At 40.5% G+C, this 18,173-nt stretch overlaps 1 protein-coding gene and 1 long non-coding RNA gene across 2 annotated transcripts; both read right to left on the bottom strand.

The window, feature by feature from the left end:
• Positions 1–10,282: 10,282 nt before the first annotated feature.
• LOC142741311 (uncharacterized) lies at positions 10,283–11,446 on the bottom strand. The gene is made up of 3 exons (XR_012881088.1): positions 11,383–11,446; positions 10,681–10,762; positions 10,283–10,591 (listed from the first exon to the last, which is right to left on the bottom strand). It is a non-coding gene; the product is annotated as an uncharacterized LOC142741311 (long non-coding RNA).
• Positions 11,447–11,687: 241 nt separating this feature from the next.
• LOC142741864 (phosphatidylinositol polyphosphate 5-phosphatase type IV-like) lies at positions 11,688–15,174 on the bottom strand. Its single transcript, XM_075851191.1, has 9 exons — positions 15,005–15,174; positions 14,810–14,912; positions 14,530–14,621; positions 14,182–14,306; positions 13,785–13,904; positions 13,242–13,337; positions 12,968–13,129; positions 12,233–12,348; positions 11,688–11,828 (listed from the first exon to the last, which is right to left on the bottom strand). Exons 1-9 carry the CDS (start codon positions 15,172–15,174, stop codon positions 11,688–11,690), a joined length of 1,125 nt encoding a protein of 374 aa, XP_075707306.1.
• Between the last annotated feature and the right edge of the window lie 2,999 nt (positions 15,175–18,173).

Here is an 18,173-nt window from a genome sequence, read left to right as displayed (position 1 = left end):
AACTGTATCTAATCCTATCATGTGTGATACTGTCTGCTCAGCCACTGTATCTAATACTATCATGTGTGATACTGTCTGCTCAGCCACTGTATCTAATCCTATCATGTGTGATACTGTCTGCTGAGCCAATGTATCTAATCCTATCCATAGTTTATAGGGTTGTAGTGCTATAGATATGCTATGCTGTCTCCTATACACACATACAATTTTTTGGGGGGGACACATATGTATTGGGCTATTTCCCCTGACATTTTAAGTCCTTAGTGACTCCCCTGGCTGCTAGTGCTGCATTGTTGGGTCACTTAGGAGACCCAGCGATGCAGCTGAAAGCTGCGGACCGTCGGCCATGAGAAGTTTGCGGGGGGGGGGCCCAATAAGAACTTTTGCATCGGGGCCCATGAGCCTTTAGCTACGCCCCTGATCCTAGGAACACGCTTTGTTCCCTACCATGTTCTCAGTTTATGCGAGTGTCTAGGATCGTGTCTGATGTGTACACTAAAAAAATTAGATTACAGAATATGTCTAGAAAATTTGAACAGAGAGGTTATCCCAGATCACTCCTATCGAAGGAACTCGATAGATTTACAGGGACAAATCATGAGACTATGGTGAGAAGACCAAAACAAGCTAGTCTACCACTAATATTGACATACCATCAGAGGAACTATGCTGGCAAGCTTGGATGTAGAGGCATTATATTCCTCGATACCACATGGGCTGGGCTGCCAAGCAGTGGGCTATTTTCTTATGTAAAGAGGAACTCAATATGTGGCTCACAATGACTTTGTCCTTCAACTACTGCACTTGGTGTTGGAAAGGAACATGTTTGTCTTCGAAGATCGCATTTTCCATCAGCAGCGGGGTACGGCGATGGGGAGTCCAGCAGCACCTACTTATGCTAATCTGTACCTCGGCTGGTGGGAGGACACTCTGGTCATGGAACATGGTTGGACCGGAAGATTCTGGGCACATATAGATGTGGGGGTTGCACAGCCTGTAACTTTATTCAGACTTGTAAGAAATTCCAAAGTGTCGCCACCTCAATTGAATATGACATTCGGGACTTTGTTAATTGTAGAACAGCGGGGGTTGTGTATTTGGTCACGTGTCCATGCCCACTGAATTATGTAGGTAAGACCATTCGGCAATTTCATTGGCGTATTAGAGAACATGTAGGGCACGTGAAAAATACAAGTGATACCCCCGTATCCAAACATGTACATGAGAAAAATCAAGGAAACGCTGAATGTCTTCATTATCAGGCAATAGAATTGGTGTGTCCACCTAAACGAGGTGGGGATTGGGACAACTTGATCCTGCGAAAAGAAGCCTAGTGGATCTATAGGTTAGCATGTATACAACCAGATGGGCTAAACGAGCAGATAAATTATACATGCTTTATCTAAACTCATATCTATATGAGTCCAGTCATTTATATATTTGCCTATCCGTCTGTATTGGTTTTGGGGCTTTATCTATGTCTATCTTCTAGGTTCCCCAATACTAGTGGTTAATCTACTAGTGATTAATCTACTGGTGGTCAATTTAATACCTTTCTTAATTCACTTCCTATAGTGCCGGATTACTTATGCACGGATTATAGTGGTGTGCCAGGACGCTGTCTGGAGCTGGGCAGCGTCCTTTGTTCCCATAGGAATAGGTTACTCCTCCTTCTAGATAGGAAAGGCTTGAGGCTGCAGCCAGATACGCCCCGCTCCCCTACTCTGCGCATGCGTGTATGGTGGATGTGTATGGTGGGCATGTCACATGACGCGCCCGGCATTAAATATCCGCAAGTCACTGCTTGCGCATGTGACGATGATTGGTCGATATGGGGGCTTGGCCTCAGCATAGGGGGCGGAGTATAAGTTATATATACTCCGAGTCCAGAGAGAAGAGTGCCGCTAATATCAATGTGAGTACGCTTTGTGTTTGTGCATATGGAATGAAATGTTTGCACAATTTAATGTTGCTGGCGTAGTAGCTAGCTCTATAATGATTAAGACCCCTGATGAAATGTTGAGATAGAAACATGTAGGTTCAATATGAGAAGGGGAATTTAGCGTAGGTGGCAGTGTTATCGATATCTTTACCCTGACACTGTGGTTCTCAGGAATCCTTTTCCTGGTTACTCCAGTACATGTCTGGGAGTGATTCACTGTTACACCAATGTTTAAACGTTCTAACACCATATATCATACGAAAATATTAATTTTGCAGGGTTTACAATAGAATCAGTGAATAAAATATAAAATCATTTTCAAATACATTTTTGAGCACATTGGGCTTTTGTCACCGTGGTGATTGTACCCCTGATTTTAGCGAGATATTAATAAAGTATACAAATTTTACTCTTTAGTCACAATCAGTGAATTGGGTGGCGAGGTGATCTGTGATTCTGGCATTGTTTTCTATAAAAAAAACTTACGCCGTTCACCATGCAGGAAAATTAATATTAACGTTTTATAGTTGGGGACGTTAAGGAAGCGGCAATACCAAATACGTGTACTTTTTTAATGTTTTCAATTTTTTCCTATAATAAAACTTTTATTATGGGAAAAAAGGCGTTTTTTTGTTTATGTAACTTGAAACCAATTTTTTTTTTATTCAACATTTTTAATAACTTTTTCAAACATTTTTTTCTACTAGGGGACTTGAAAGCCTGAAGACCTGATCGCTATTCTAATACACTGCACTACATACATAGTGCAGTGTATTAGACCTGTCAGTCATAAACTGACAGCAAGCTTATTAGGTCCCGCATCTAAGCAGGTGCTAATAGGCTTCTGTACTTGGCAAGCAGTAGGCTATTGTTAGGCCTACAGTTGCCATAGCAAACATCGCCACGCCCGCAATTGCGTCACAGGGATCCAGATAGCGTACAAACCAACCAAATGCTGCGGTTGCAATTGACCGCACCATTTAGGGAGTTAATCGGCGGAGATCAGACCTCAGTCTGGTCCCTGCCGCTACAGGAGATTTTCAGCCCATTGGTTATGGTGCAGGCTCAGCTCCATGTGTGCTGTACGTAGAATATATGGTCCAAATCCTTCATCTGCCACGATGAGAAATGGGGCAGGAGGTCCAGTAGATCCAGGCAGTTGTCTCGGTTTTGGAACGGAGAGCTGTTTGGACTGAAGCCGTTCACCCATTCTGGAAGCCCTGAAGATGCCAGCATCTGAAGAGCTCCCATAGGCCACTATGTCTACAATTACAAACTGGTAGTTGCTGTCAGCCAAGGTGAACAGCATCACCAATAAATACTGCTTGTAATTGAAATATAGGTACCATGAGTGAGGTGGCTTCTTCACACTAATGTGTTTACCATCCAGTGCGCCAACACAGTTGGCAAACTTTGATTGTTGGTAAAAGCCCTCGGCAATCCGAAACCAGTCTTGTGCCTTGGGCTGTGGCATCATCGTCGCTCTCAGTCGCTGCCAGATGACTTCGCAGGTCAGACAGATGATCTGTGAAATGGTGGAACACCCCAGTAGAAATTCAAAATGCAGTGATGCAAATGAGTTCCCTGTTGCCAGGAATCTGTGAAAAAAATATTTATAATAATTAGTGCTAGCAGTACCAGGGTGACATGGTGGCAATGGGCAAAGGCTACAACCAGGGTTATATAGTACTTGTAGCAGAGTGACATGGTGGCAATGGGCACAGGGGCAACTACGGTTATATACTACTTGTAGCATTATGACATGGCGGCAATGTGCACAGGGGACAACTACAATTATATACTACTTGTAGCAGGGAGACATGGCGGCAATGGGCACAGGGGACAGCTACGGTTATACTACCTGCAGCAAGGTGACATGGCAGCAATGGACAAAAGGGACATTTGGTGTTCTTACCTGAGAGAAACGATGAGCCGTTCCTCCGAGATACACCGTTGGTCAAAGCTGGAAATCGACATGTAGCAGAAGTTGTGAAACTTGCCCGGGTGCTGCCGCAGGTCTGCATACAGAGTATGGAAATGCACCTTTCTGGGCTGTTGGGAGACAATGGGGTGAACACAGTACCTCCTCCTAATCTTCGGTTCTTCTTCCAGCATAGCTTACTGTCCGAATCGCCGAGAAACGAGCCAGTCCAGAAGAGCATGAGAGCATGAACCACACGTGGGTAGTGCATCCTTGCAACGAAAGAAATGCCAGAAACCAAAGTTATATCAGCCGAGGATTCCAACAGAGCTCTCACAAAGCACAAATGCCAGAGAAAATGGTGCCAGAGCGATCATGTGACCCCTTTCAAGGGGTTGCGACATAGTGGTGACATCATTTGTAGAATTACATTTCTTTTTTTTGCGGATACGTAAATGCGGATGAACTAAGGATGCATGACGGTACATATTTGCGGACAGCGTGCCTATATGCGAATGAGTGGCAGATGACTTTGGATGACTAGGGATCCGTATTTGAGTAGAATAAAAGCCATTACAGTCGTGTGCATGAGGCCTTAGAGTCCATGCTGTTTAGTTTACAGATGATTGCTTAGGCTGGATACAATTGTAGCATATTACTATCCATGAGAAGTATTTGGCTTCTTTGGGTTTTAACTCCGTGTTTTCATCCCATTACAGCAAAAGTGGATATTATAAAGTTGTATAAATTTTTTTATTTTACAGTGATCAAGGTTTATTTGCAGAGAACCCCTTTAATACTTACACCCATATTGTCCAAGATTCATATCCCTACATCAAGAGAATTAGAAATTCTACAAGTTTCAGTGTACCAACTATTCCTGTCCAATTGTGGAATGAGATGAACTGGACTTTACTAAATATATCACGCCATGAATTATTACTTATGTTACCTATAACCTCATATTTAACCCCTGACTTTTACAGTTATTTTTGGTTTTTCATTTTTGCTCTTTCCTCCCCAACTTCCAGAAGCCATACGTTTTTATTTTTTGGTCCAAAAAAAAAAGTATGAGGGATTGTTTTTTGAAGGACAAGTTGTACTTTTTCACGGCACCATTTATTGTATGATATTATATACTGGGAAACGTAAAGAAAATATTTGCTTAATCGTATTGTCTCCGCTTGTAAAGGGAGTCTAATATTATATTTTAGGAAACTGATGCTTAACCCCTTTGCACTCAGCGACGTACTATTCCTTCGTGCTAAGTGCATCGTTCGCGCTCAGCGCTGGAATAGTATGTCGCGGGAGGAACGGCCATTTCTGCCGTCTTCCCGACACATACAGGAGCTGTAACAGCTGCTTTCTCGTACAGCAGTCGCCGCAGCTCCTTCTGCGGAGACTGATCGCTGTGTCCCCGCTGATTAACCCCTTGGAAGCCGCTTTCAATAGCGATAGTGGCTTCTTAGGGGTTAAGCTGCCATCATCGGCCCGCTACACGATAGCGGCCGGCAATGGTGGCTATAGCAACCGGACGCCTAACAATGTCATTCAGCTATGCCATTTATGGAAGCCTTGCTGTCAGTGAGTAGCTGACAGCTGTAATACACTGAACTACGCATATAGTGCAGTGTATTAGAATAGGGATCAGGGCCTCCTGCCCTCAAGTACACTAGTGGGACAAAGTAATAAAGTTAAAAAAAGTTAAAAAAAAGTTGTGTAAAAATAAGAAAATAAAAGTTTTAAAAGTAACAAAAGTAAAAATCCCCCTTTTTCCCTTATCAGTCTTTTATTATTAATAAAAAAAAATAAACAAATAAACTATACATAATTGATATCGCTGCGTCCGTAATGGCCTGAACTACAAAAGTATTTGCGAACGCCGTAAAAGAAAATAATAATAAACCATACCAGAATCACAGTCTTTTGGTCACTTCACTTCTCAAAAAAATTGAATAAAAAGAGATCAAAAAGTCGCATGTACCTAAAAATGGTACTGATCTAAACTACCGTTCGTTACGCAAAAACAAGTTCTCACATGGCTTTCCTGATGGAAATAAAGACGAAAACTGTATGGCTCCTAGAATAAGGCAACACAAAAAGTAAATGATTTTTAATAAAAATTATTTTATTGTGCAAACACCATAAGACATGAAAAAAACCTATAAACATTTGGTATTGCCGTAATCGTATCGCCATGCTGAATAAAGTGAATATGTCGTTTATAGCGCACGGTGAACGCTGTAAAAAAAATAGAATAAAAAACAATAGAAGAATTGCTGTTTTTTAGTCACCACGCCTCTTAAAAATAGAACAAAAAAAGATCAAAAAGTCACATGCACCCCATGAAAGCTACAATGAATTCCTCAAGGGGTCTAGTTTCCAAAATATTGTCACTTTTGGGGGGTTTCCACTGTTTTGGCACCACAAGACCTCTTCAAACCGTACATGGTGCCTAATAAAAAGGAGGCCTCATAATCCTCTAGGTGGTTCTTTGCTTCGGAGGCCGGTACTTCAGTCCATTACCACACTAGGATAACATCTGGGATATTTCTCAAAACTGGAGAATCTGGGCAATAAGTATTGAGTTGTGTTTCTCGGGGTAAAACCTTCTGTTTTACAGGAAAAAAAAGGAATAAAAACAATTTTCTTACAAAAAAACTGAAATATGTAAATTTCACCTCTACTTTGCTTTAAATTCCTGTGAAACACCTAAAAGGTTAATAAACTTTCTGAATGCTGTTTTGAACATTTTGAGGGGCCTAGTTTATAAAGTGGGGTGTTTTATAGGGGTTTCTAATATATAGGCCCCCCCAAAGCCACTTCAGAACTAAACTGGTAACTAAAAAAAAAAAAAGAGGCTTTTTCTTATGCCACACCCCGATGTACCGTATGGCCGTGTCCAGGATGCGTTATGAGAGTGCATCAGGGTATACTTACAAGGACAGCAGTATTCAGCCCTTAGAATGCCCCCCCTTACTGGGAGTTAACGCAAAAATTGGGTGGGATTTGGTGCACCCACTGCTGGACCAGGTTTACCACCTCTAACTGGATAATTTTTATACCAGCGTCCTACTCTTCAAGTGCCTCGCTTCCAGAAGTACTGCGGCATGCGGCACTGCTAGAAGAAATCGGAGAGGCCTCCTGTGAAGGATTTGCCTGACACAGCTTCTGTGTCGACGCCCGTAGTTAATAAGCCTGCATCTGTGTCTAGGTCTGCTAGAGTGACTCGATCTGCTACCACTCAGGCTGGTAGGCTGAGGAGTGGGAAAGCCTATCGCAGCCTGGCATGATGGTTCTAGCTCCCGCCCTTGGTCTACTTATAACTTCATTTGATGCTTGTCCTTTGCCTGTGATTCTCTTGTTTCCTGGCTCTGCTGTTCCTGCTGTTACCATTGACCTCTGCTTCATATTGACCCTGGCTTGACGGACTATTCTCCTGCTCTGCATTTGTTACCACGTACACTCCTGGTTTGACTTGGCTCATCCACTACTCTGTTGCTCACGGTTTTGCCGTGGGCAACTGCCCCACTTCCTTTAGCTTTTGTGTACCCTTGTCTTGTTTGTCTGTCGTGCACATATTGAGCGTATGGACCATCGCCCATTTGTACACCGTCGCCTAGGACGGGCTGTGAAAGTAGGCAGGGTCTGAGTGGCGGGTAGATTAGGGCTCACCTGTCTGTCTCCCTATACTGGAGAGATGTCTAAGGACAAGAGAGATGTCGTTGTATTGACAACAATACATGGCCACACCAGTGCCCATGTACCTGTACGAGGTACCAGTACAGAGAACGCCAAACCAGACTGCATCCTGGACTACAATAGGTACATGGGAGGGGTGGACTTGTCAGATCAAGTCCTGAAGCCCTACAGCGCCATGCGGTGTGGTATAAGAATCTGGCCGTGCGCATCATTCAGATTGCATTGTACAATGCGTACGTACTACATCGATGTAAAGGCCAGACGGGAACTTTCCTGGAATTTCAAAAGGTGGTTATCTAGAACCTAATCTTTAGGGACCATGAAGGGGGGCACCAAGTACTTCTGGAAGCAAGGCAACACACATCGTACCAGGGCAATACTTTCCAGGAGGAGTTCCCCAAACTGGCAAGAAGGGAAAAAGTCAAAAGAAGTGCAAAGTCTGCTATAAGAGGGGGATAAGGTAAGACACAATATATCAATATGACACGTGTCTTGAAAAATCAGGGCTCTTTATGAAAGTGTTTTAAAATTTATCATACATCCCTTGATTTTCAATCTACCCCAGTTTTACTTACCATGATGCACTCCGCACAGCTTATCCCCCTCATCTTTACACTCTGGGCCCTGCTGTGTGCCCAGGCAGCTGTTAACATCCACATGTAGGGTATTGCCGTACCCGTGAGAACCCACATTACAGTTTATGGGATGTATGTCTCCGGTGGCGCATGCTGGGCACAATATATCGGACACTGAAATGGCATATATGTATTGAAAATTGCAAATCTCACTCTGCACTATCTGCTGCGCATTATCTTTTACACAATACCTGTGGGGTCAAAATGCTCACTACAGCTCTAGATGAATGCCTTAAGGGGTGTAGTTTTTAAAACGGGGTCACTTCTCGGGGGTTTCAACTGTACTGGTACCTCAGGGGCTTCTGCATACATGACTTAGTTACCAGAAATTCCCCAGTAGGCCAAATGGTGGTCCTTTCCTTCTTAGCCCTCCCATGGGCCCAGTTTATCACACATTTTTTTTTAATTCACAGCCCATTTCAAATAAATTCTGAGAATAAACTGCGGGGTCTAAATGGTCACAACACCCATAAATGAATTCCTTGAGGGGTTTAGTTTCCAAAATGGGGTCACTTCTGGTGGGTTTCCATTGCTTTGATACCTCTGGGGCTCTGCAAAGTCGACATGGCACCCGAAAACCAATCCAGCAAAATCTGGACTCCAAAGAACACATAGCGCTTCTTTCCTTCTGAGACCTCCCATGGGCCCAAACGGCAGTTTATCACCACAAATGGGATATTACCGCACTCAAGACAAATTTGGCAACAAAATGCGGCATTTTGTTCAATGCGAAAACAAGAAATTTTGATCAAAAATGACATCTTATTGGAAAAAATTTCATCTTTTTAATTTCACAGCCCAATTCAAAGACGCTCTGTGAAAAAACTGTGGCGTCAAAATGGTAACAACAACGATAAATGAATTCCTTGAGAGGTGCAGTTTTCAAAATGGGGTCACTTTTGAGGGATTCCTACTTCTTTGGCACCTCAACACCTCTTCAAACCTGGCATGCTGCCTAAAATATATTCTAATAAAAATGAGGCCCCAAAATGCACTAGGTGCTTCTTTGCTTCTGGGGCTTGTGTTTTAGTCCAAGAGCACACTAGAGCCACATGTGGGACATTTCTAAAAACGGCAGAATCTGTAAAATAGATATTTAGTAGTGTTTCTCTGGTAAAACCTTCTGTGTTACAGAAAAAAATAGAATAAAATGAAATTCAGAAAGAAAAATGAAATTTGCAAATTTCACCTCTACTTTGCTTTAATTCCTGTGAAATGCGTAAAGGGTTAAAAAAAAACTTTCTAAATGCTGTTTTGAATACTTTGAGGGGTCTAGTTTTTAAAACGGGGAGTTTTGTGGGTGTTTCTAATACATAGGTGCCTCAAAGCCACTTCAGAACTGAACAGGTACCTTAAAAAAAAGGCTTTTGAAATTTTCTTAAAAATATGAGAAATTGCGGTTTATGTTCTGAGCCTTGTAATGTCCAAGAAAAATCAAAGAATGTTCAAAAAAAGATGCCAATCTAAAGTAGAGTTATGGGAAATGTGAACTAGTAACTATTTTGGGTGGTATAACCATCTGTTTTACAAGCAGATGCATTTTTTACTTTCGAAAAATTCTATTTTTTCTAAATTTTCTCTAAATTTTGCAATTTTTCACTAATAAACACTGAACATATCAACAAAATTTTACAGCTAACATAAAGCCCAATGTCTCACGAGAAAACAATCTCAGAATCGCTTGGATAGGTTTAAGCATTCCGACGTTATTACCACATAAAGTTAAATATCTCAGATTTGAAAAATGGGCTCTGAGCCCTAAGGCCCAAACTAGGCTGCGTCCTTAAGGGGTTAAGCAACTATCAAATATATCAATGTTTTACATCTCCTAGCACTCTTTGTCCTACAGTATATAATCCAGTACATATGGCGGCACGTTCCATACACTCTGTATTGTGTACATGTGATACAATGTCCTGTCACCTACCACTGGATTAAACGCGATGTCACACAAATAGCGCTGTGAAGGGTCGGTTAGGTGAATTGTATACACTGTGGTAAGTTGCAGCCGCGCACATAACAATTACCAGTCACACTTATGGATTGATGTTAAAGATTTATTTAAGGTTTTTGTGGATCAAAATATATAATGGTAAAGATGATGGTAATACAAGATCCAGCAGAAACTACGGAATATGTCACAGTATATACTGTAGTATCAGTAAGGGGTGGAAAATCGGGATTCCACAGACACAAGAAGAGATGACATATTGTCCTGTTCTGAACCTGGTCTTCTGGGTGATATTGATGCCCTGGTGACCACATTGATGTCTCTTCTGTGACAGATGTTGTAGAAATGTTAAGTCTCGCCATTGGAATTCTTGTAAGATGGCAGATTCTGCCCTTGGTTGTTATTGGTGTTGATGTTCTGTTGATATCTGCTGACTTGTTCTGGGGGGAGAAGCACACAACCCTATTAAATATTGATCATTCAGGCTGCTTGATAAATATAGAGAGGGGACACATCCAGAGGAACTTACCTTTCTATCAGCATTGATGGTGGCTCCTCCGGTGACAGGGAGCGCTATTCTCGCCAGATGTACTGCGGAATTGATGTTTATGCTGCAAGACAAATATTTGCTATTAATGTTCTATAATGTGTGTTTCTTAGCAGACACAAAATCTAGAAGACTTTTTAAGGTGATTTGAGGTAAATACATTTCTTAATTGATCCTGGGGGTCACACTACAAACCTTGAAGATGGTTGATGCAAGCAGTGGGTCTGACCTAGAGCTGCGCTCTTCAGCATGTTACGGGAACTTTCTAATGTTCCGATGTTTTATGCCCCGGAGATTGTAACTGTTCCTTAGGAGTCCTGCAAGATGCCAAGTAATGTCTTCCATCAATAGCAATGTTCCTTGTATCCATCATTTTTGCTTAGAAGCTAATGCATCATAAAATCCAGTTGTTCCATCCATTCAGATGACCGGTTCCTTTAGGAAACTCATTGTACTATACTACATACATGCTTACAGTTGGGGAAGTTGTTCCCCAAAGCCCACAACCTTCATTCAGAAATGAAAAAGTGTCTGAATACAAGGAGTTGGAATTTTAAGATTGAAAATACTTATTTACACTTTAGTTAAATTAGTTGATAAAATAAATTACAGATACAGAGGAAAACCTAAGAGATGGAAGAACATTTTCACCGCAAACATAATAGACAACTACAAAGCTCTTACCTGTAAGGACATGAACAGATGCAGCTACTTTTTTTGTCCTTTCTTCCTAATGCCCGTTACATAGATTTTACGATCAAAGCGTCCACCAGCCAAGGGGATGCTGGAATGAGAAATATATTTATGTAAGACATATGATAATGTTAGCAGGTAACCACACTTTGCTTAGTTTCACATCCTATAATCCTCCAGTACTGTCACCAAGGTGTACAGCCACCTGCCCCAAAGTGTGAGCTCTGGCTATAAGGACCATGTAGTAATGACGGCTACTGAAAGTATCATACCAACAACATGGAGGAAAACATGACTTACTCATCTGAACCAGGCCTGATCTTTACTTCAAAGATGCCAAAAACAGGTCGGTGGTCTGAGGTCTTCAAAACAGGGCAAGAGTCGTATCTCAGGACTCGCACATCTCCCTCACATTGGCTTTTAAACAACACCCTGTCCTGTAGAGGTCATGAAAATAACAAATATCATTAGTGAAATCATATTATAATATATTATTAAACTGCAAAACAACACAGACCTAAATGTTGGGCCTACTTTATTTATATTGCAGAATATTGAGACTTTATTGCATTTTAGGTTTGACTTGGTCACACAGATTTCTTTAAATAAGCATCCTTGACCCATACTGGGCAACAACATATTACACTGGGAAACTGTGATGACAAACTCACTACATAAAAGTAAAATTAACTGAAAGCTTTGTTCATAAGAAATTACTCTTCCAGCTATAATAATAACAATTCATTACATTGGGGGAGGGGATTCATTATATAATGGGTGCTCTGGCCCATGGATTCTATTGTCTCTCAAGCTCTGTAGACCTGGAAATAAGATATCTTACCGTATATGATGGAATTCTCTGCTTTGCTGATGTATCATAGGTGTCTGTGCCAATGTCAAACTTATATGTAGGAAGGAAATCAATGGTGTGCTCCTTGAACCCTAGAAATATGGACCCTTAAGTTGAAAGAAAAAAAAGTTGTCAGTATTAAAAAAAAAAAGGAGCAATTGATAATTTTAGCACTATATAAGAATTTGGGGAACATATCAACCATCATGTCAGTGATTTGTATTAATCTGTGGAAGTGGTTGTGGTATTAAAGGGGTTTTCCAACTTCTGACAACTGATGACATACTCACCAGATAGGTCATCAGTACATGATCTGTGGTGGTCCGACACCCGGACCCTGCACTAATCAGCTGGTCCGGTGCCTTTGAGCACCGGACGTACATGCCGGATGCAGTTGGCGTCGGCCACGGAATTGCAGCCGAGCTGCAGTACTGCAACTCTGCTCCTATTCAAGTGAATAGGAGGCAGACCCGCAGTTATGCATCATGGCAGCTATGCTATGTAAGGAGCCAACTGCTTCCGGCTCCGTACATAGCATTGTGTGCCATAACATCCGGTGCCCGCAGGCCACTGGAGCAGCTTAACGGTGCAGCGTCCAGGTGTCGGACCCGCACCGATGATATACTGATGACCTATCCGGTGGATAGGTCATCAGTTGTCAGAAGGTGGAGAATCCCTTTAATGAAGGTTGAGGAGTGATAGAGATCTGTCTACTAGTAAATATACCATTGTTCTTGGCTTCATTCAGATGGTCGTGTTTGAGGAGACTGGACATATCTTTTCCTTCGATCTTCTGCAGAAGAGAGTCCACATTTTTTCTGTCCTCTTTAAGTTGAAAATTGAGGTCTCCAAACCAAAACACCCGATCAAAGCGGCTGGTGACGTCCACTGTAGAATTAAAAAAAATAAAAAAATTATAGCACATGACTGCATTAGACTCAACGGAGAAAAATAGAGAGATAAAAGGATCCATAGGTTCAACCACATAAGTAATACTCACAGGCATTGGAGTTGATTCTTTCCGGAATAATTTGAGGCAGATGGAGACCCTCAGTGATGGTTTTATAGTCCTGGATCCTCTTGTTGACTGCCCCAACTGCCAACAAAAAAATACATATTAGCAGTGGCAGATGATCATATGGGCGGCCCGAATCGCATATTATTTTTAAAAAAACACATTGCAGCGCGCCACCGCCGCTAATGGAGAGGAGGGGTGGGTGTGAGGGATTATACGGTCGCACCGTCCATCCTGCTGCCTCTCTGAGGGGGAGGCAGCGCAACTGAAACCAGCCGCCGCCACCCCCTCCTGCACTAATAATTGTACCTGCGTGTATCTGTATTACTGGCCACTCACAACATAGAATGAGATTGATAGATTAGAAAAAGTTTGATCAAACAGGAACAAACCTTTTATTTTTACCAAAACATTATTAGTACAGATCTCTTCATATCATCCCATGTATTTCAGTTAATTATCAAATAGCAGCAATTTTATACAAAGTAAAACTGTACATGGTCATATATTAATATTGTAAATACTTACATCTTAGATGTGAATTAATAAAAAGGAAAGATGTTCCAAAGACGGTGAAGGCAACACCCAAGGCTCCTTTAGTTTTCACATGGTGGAATAGCCTGGTTGTTACATGGGTGTGCTCTACCTCTGTATAAGAAATTAAACACAAAAATATGGGTCAGTGGTTAAGAGTACTACATGCAACAATGGAATAGAAATTATTTCCAATTAAACTATGGAAATATTACTAGAACATAATTTCATACTTTGTAACTGTGGTGTGAACTTTTAGATCTCCAATACTCAGAAGTCAAGAATCTGAGAGCCAAGCTCTTAGACATCTAATTCTAATAACTAAATAAGATGTTCCAGCTAATGACTACATTCAAGACTTCTTATGTAGACGTAGGAATGTGAATCTTACCTGAGCAGAACCAGATTAGTTCCCGCCGAACAAAGATGGTGAGATACAGGACTCCGAGCCCGGAGGAGTGGTATAATACATAGTGTGGTCCAAGGGTCTCCTGTAATTTTATCTCCCATTCCCGTCTACAAGAAGACACAATTTCAGATTTACATATTAATAAATGACACAAGATTAAGATACTCAACTCATCTGTATCAACACTCCATATAATAACCTCTGGGGATACATTTTGAAAATTAAGGAGTGATAATACAATAAGTAGAGCATTGAGAGAGAATTTGTATCAGCCGCCCTGCTGTCCATCTGCAGTCATAGGCTGGTGTAAGACAACCTGAGAAGACTTACCTGTTTGGACATCCTTCCTGAACGCCAATAACATAAATGTCTTTCGTATCATCTGATGGTAACAGCAGATCCTCCACATTTTGCGGGTAATCCTGTTCAAAATATACAAACATTAATATTGTATACAAAGAGCGCCAACTCAACTGACATAGGGTAGAATATAACCTGTCTATGTGATATTCAACTACAAACTAAAGAGACATGGTTACTGGCCCATTTCATCCAACTTGAGCTCGGGCACACTGATGGGTCGCAATAAATATTGTACATTACTTCTCACCTTTCCCTCCATATTCCAGGTGGCAACATATAGTCTCAACCGTCTATCTGGGAAATAGCGATCCAGTTCTCTAGCGCCGATCACAGGGCTGCTGCCAAAGTTTCTGTGAATATATGAGGAGAATTAAAGATCTAGTGACTATTATACCACAGCTCTGGATATCTGAGCAATGTATGAGAATTATTAGTTACATACCTTTTACGGATATTTTTGGAGCGCAGGCGGGTCAGCAGGCTGAATGCGCTCTTCTTGGTGTTCTTTGACGTAATGTCACAATATTTGCTGTGACTAAGATCGCTGGATTTTTCATCTGCCATATCTTTGATGACAGAAAACTTCTGGAGCGAGATGTTAGGCTCCTCCATAGTTGGTATGTCTCCCATCAGATTTCCTTCATCAGGAATTTGGGAGACGTGATATTTCTTAGATTTTTTCCAAAAGGGCATGGTTGTTTAATGCCCGGGTGCAAAACTGCACCAATGTCCTTGGTAGAAAACCAGGAGACAGTCAAGATAGAATTTGACTAATCGCCTCTAGTTCTCCGAAAATAGGACAAATCGCTAACCGTATAAGCAACACAGTAAGTAACACAGTGTCAATCCAACAGCAAGACCTAGAAAGACCAGAAAACTATAAGGGAGTCGTTACTTGTGATGAAACTAGCTGGAAAAATTAGTTATTAAATAGGGTATTCCTATAACAGAATATTGTCAATCATAAGTGTCAGAGGATCACATGACCTGGGAGCCCCTGTTGATAACATTGTATTAGGTTTGGAAGCTGAAATAATGTATTGGTTGTTAAATTGACCATATGGCATTTTAAAGGGTTGAATTTTTTTAAATATTAATTGATAACCAGAATTTAGAACCTAAGTAATCGGAGTTAGTAATAAATACTTTTTATTGTTATCTTTTTTATTGTTATTATTATTATTATTATTATGATTATATACATAATTATTAATTTCAATTGTTAATAAGGACACGTTTCCAGGGGATTAGCACTATCCTTCTACAATTTAGTCTGACGAATGCTATTAGGCTGTTTATTCCTGGACTTACTAATATTTTATTACTAAAAAAAAATAAAAAAATAAAAAAAAACACTACTCCTTATAATCATTTATTTATGTACATGATTCAAACATCAAATAGTTTAAATCTTGTAATAAAACCAATACTACCATAGACGCAGTAAGAAACACGGCTATCTAGGCTCATCTCAAGACATCACAATAGCAGCACCTGATGTAGGTTGGTTGCATAGCCATACCAGCTAATATTCAGGATTGACCTGATATATAAATAGTATAGTCTACAGACAGAAAACCTAAAATTCATAAATATGAATTCCCTTATAAACATTTATTATGAGAATTACTGGTGTTATAAACTGGAGGGTGTGATAATAATTTCCCAGAGATTCACATTCTTTGCTTTGTGGTTGCTTTATGAATCTACCAGCAGAATACAGACACCAATTTCTGTCTGCAATCTGCATTCTGTCTATGGAGCAGATGTGACAGGCCACAATATTGCTATTTAAGCAATTTCCTAGTGTAAAAGTATTCCAAATAAAAAACAAAAATAACACGACAAACACTAGAATTACATGTAAGATAACAGATAGAGAAATGATAGAGAACTTACCGGTCACATCCAACTGAGTGACAGCTCTGTGACCAGCATCATTGCATATACCCAAGCTCTATGACATCACAATAGATGCTTTTATGACCTCACCCATAATTTGCATATTTCAAGTATAGATTTACCATCATTAATAGTAGTGACATCACAATAGATATACCCGGCGTGAGCTGCTTTTAGGACCACACACATAATTTGCATATTTCAGTATGGCTTTAACAATATTTTTAATGTTTGATTGTTATTTATATTTTGAATGTAGTTTCTATAACCCATTAATACCTGAGAAATCCACAGCAAGTAAAAGGTTCAATGTGTTTCTTTTATTAGTCATTAAGTAAGTGAATAATTTGTCATAATAATGTTTATCGGGCATAAATGTTTCTATATTTCTCAAGTTAGCGGTGTTATATGTGATCCCAGAAATGCACCAATTATCTTTCTAAGCCAAGCTTCGTTTCTCTGATAGAGAGTTTATTCCCTGCTTCCCTTTACACAGCTTTATTGAAATAATAAAATCCTGGGTGCCTGCAGGTACAACTAGGGCAGCTTTCTGTATATGGATTTACTGCATGTTGCATTGCACTAAGTGGAAGTTATATAAATTTATATACAGCAAACAGTACACAGAGACAGCTGCAGAAAGCAGGTATTTTATTATTCAAAGGGGTTATCTGGGTTTTTAAAACTGATGACTTGTACTTAGGATAGGCTGTCAATATTAGAGCGGAGTGGGTTCGACTCTTGTCACCCTCGCCGATCAGCTATTTGAAGGGTCTGCAACCCTTGTATGAGAGCTGCAGCCTCTTCATTGTTTTCATGGTTTACCTTCTCGTTCGTATTAGCACGTGCTGTTACATTTCTAGTGGCTGTGCACGGTATTGCACCCCTGTCCCATTAAAATTAAGGGGTCTTGTTAGGAATTGGATTATAAAAGCGGTAAGGTTCGGAATCTTAATTTATATAGGAGTCCTGTTTAAATTCTGAATTTATATAGGGGTCTGGTCTGGGGTATGAATTAATTTTGGTGTTTGGTCTGGGGTCTGAGTTTATTCTTGTTACTTAAAATGCTGGGAATTGCTGCAGAAGCAATAGGCCAAAATAGTCTGGGCAGCAGACTCTGCATTTATTATGGCAAGTCGTCATAACAATCTTGGCTGGAAAGGGAAGAAAAGGAAAGAGAACGTCTACAATCAGCGAAGACGTCACCTGTGAGTCACTGGATTTAATGAGGACATGTCAATACTCCAAACATGTCTATTTTAGCAAATGCTTGTATGCTTTTACCTATCCAAGCGATTGTAAGATTCTTCTCTCGTGACACATTGGACTTTGTTACTGGTAAAACTTGGTAGATACATTCAGTATTTATTTGTGAAAATCACCAATATTTTGCGAAAAATTAGCATTTTTACAAATTTCTATGTATCTGTTTGTAATACATATGGTTATACCACACAAAATAGTTACTAATTAACATTTCCCATATCTCTATTTTAGATTGGCATAGTTTTTTGAACATCCTTTTATTTTTCTAGGACGTTACAAGGCTTAGAACTTTAGCAGACATTCTCACACAAATTTCAAAAGGCTGTTTTTACAGGGACCAGTTCAGTTCTGAAGTGGCTTTGAGGGGCCCATGCAATACAACCCCCCATAAAGCACTACATTTTAAAAACAGTACCCCTCAAAGTATTCAAAACAGCATTTAG

This window comes from Rhinoderma darwinii, chromosome 2, assembly GCF_050947455.1.
Source record: "Rhinoderma darwinii isolate aRhiDar2 chromosome 2, aRhiDar2.hap1, whole genome shotgun sequence".
NCBI lineage: Eukaryota > Metazoa > Chordata > Amphibia > Anura > Rhinodermatidae > Rhinoderma > Rhinoderma darwinii.
Note: the sequence above shows the minus strand (reverse complement) of the source record. Positions and strands in the feature narration are given on the sequence as shown.

Excerpts from the sequence above, each read along its gene's own strand:
- LOC142741864 (XM_075851191.1), bottom strand. The coding sequence starts at position 15,174 with ATGGAGGAGCCTAACATCTCGCTCCAGAAGTTTTCTGTCATCAAAGAT. Across the intron at positions 13,338-13,784 it reads TATTAATTCACATCTAAGAT|TTGGGGCAGTCAACAAGAGG; the intron begins GTAAGTATTTAC and ends TTTTGTTGGCAG. Across the intron at positions 11,829-12,232 it reads AGAGAATTCCATCATATACG|GACAGGGTGTTGTTTAAAAG; the intron begins GTAAGATATCTT and ends TGACCTCTACAG.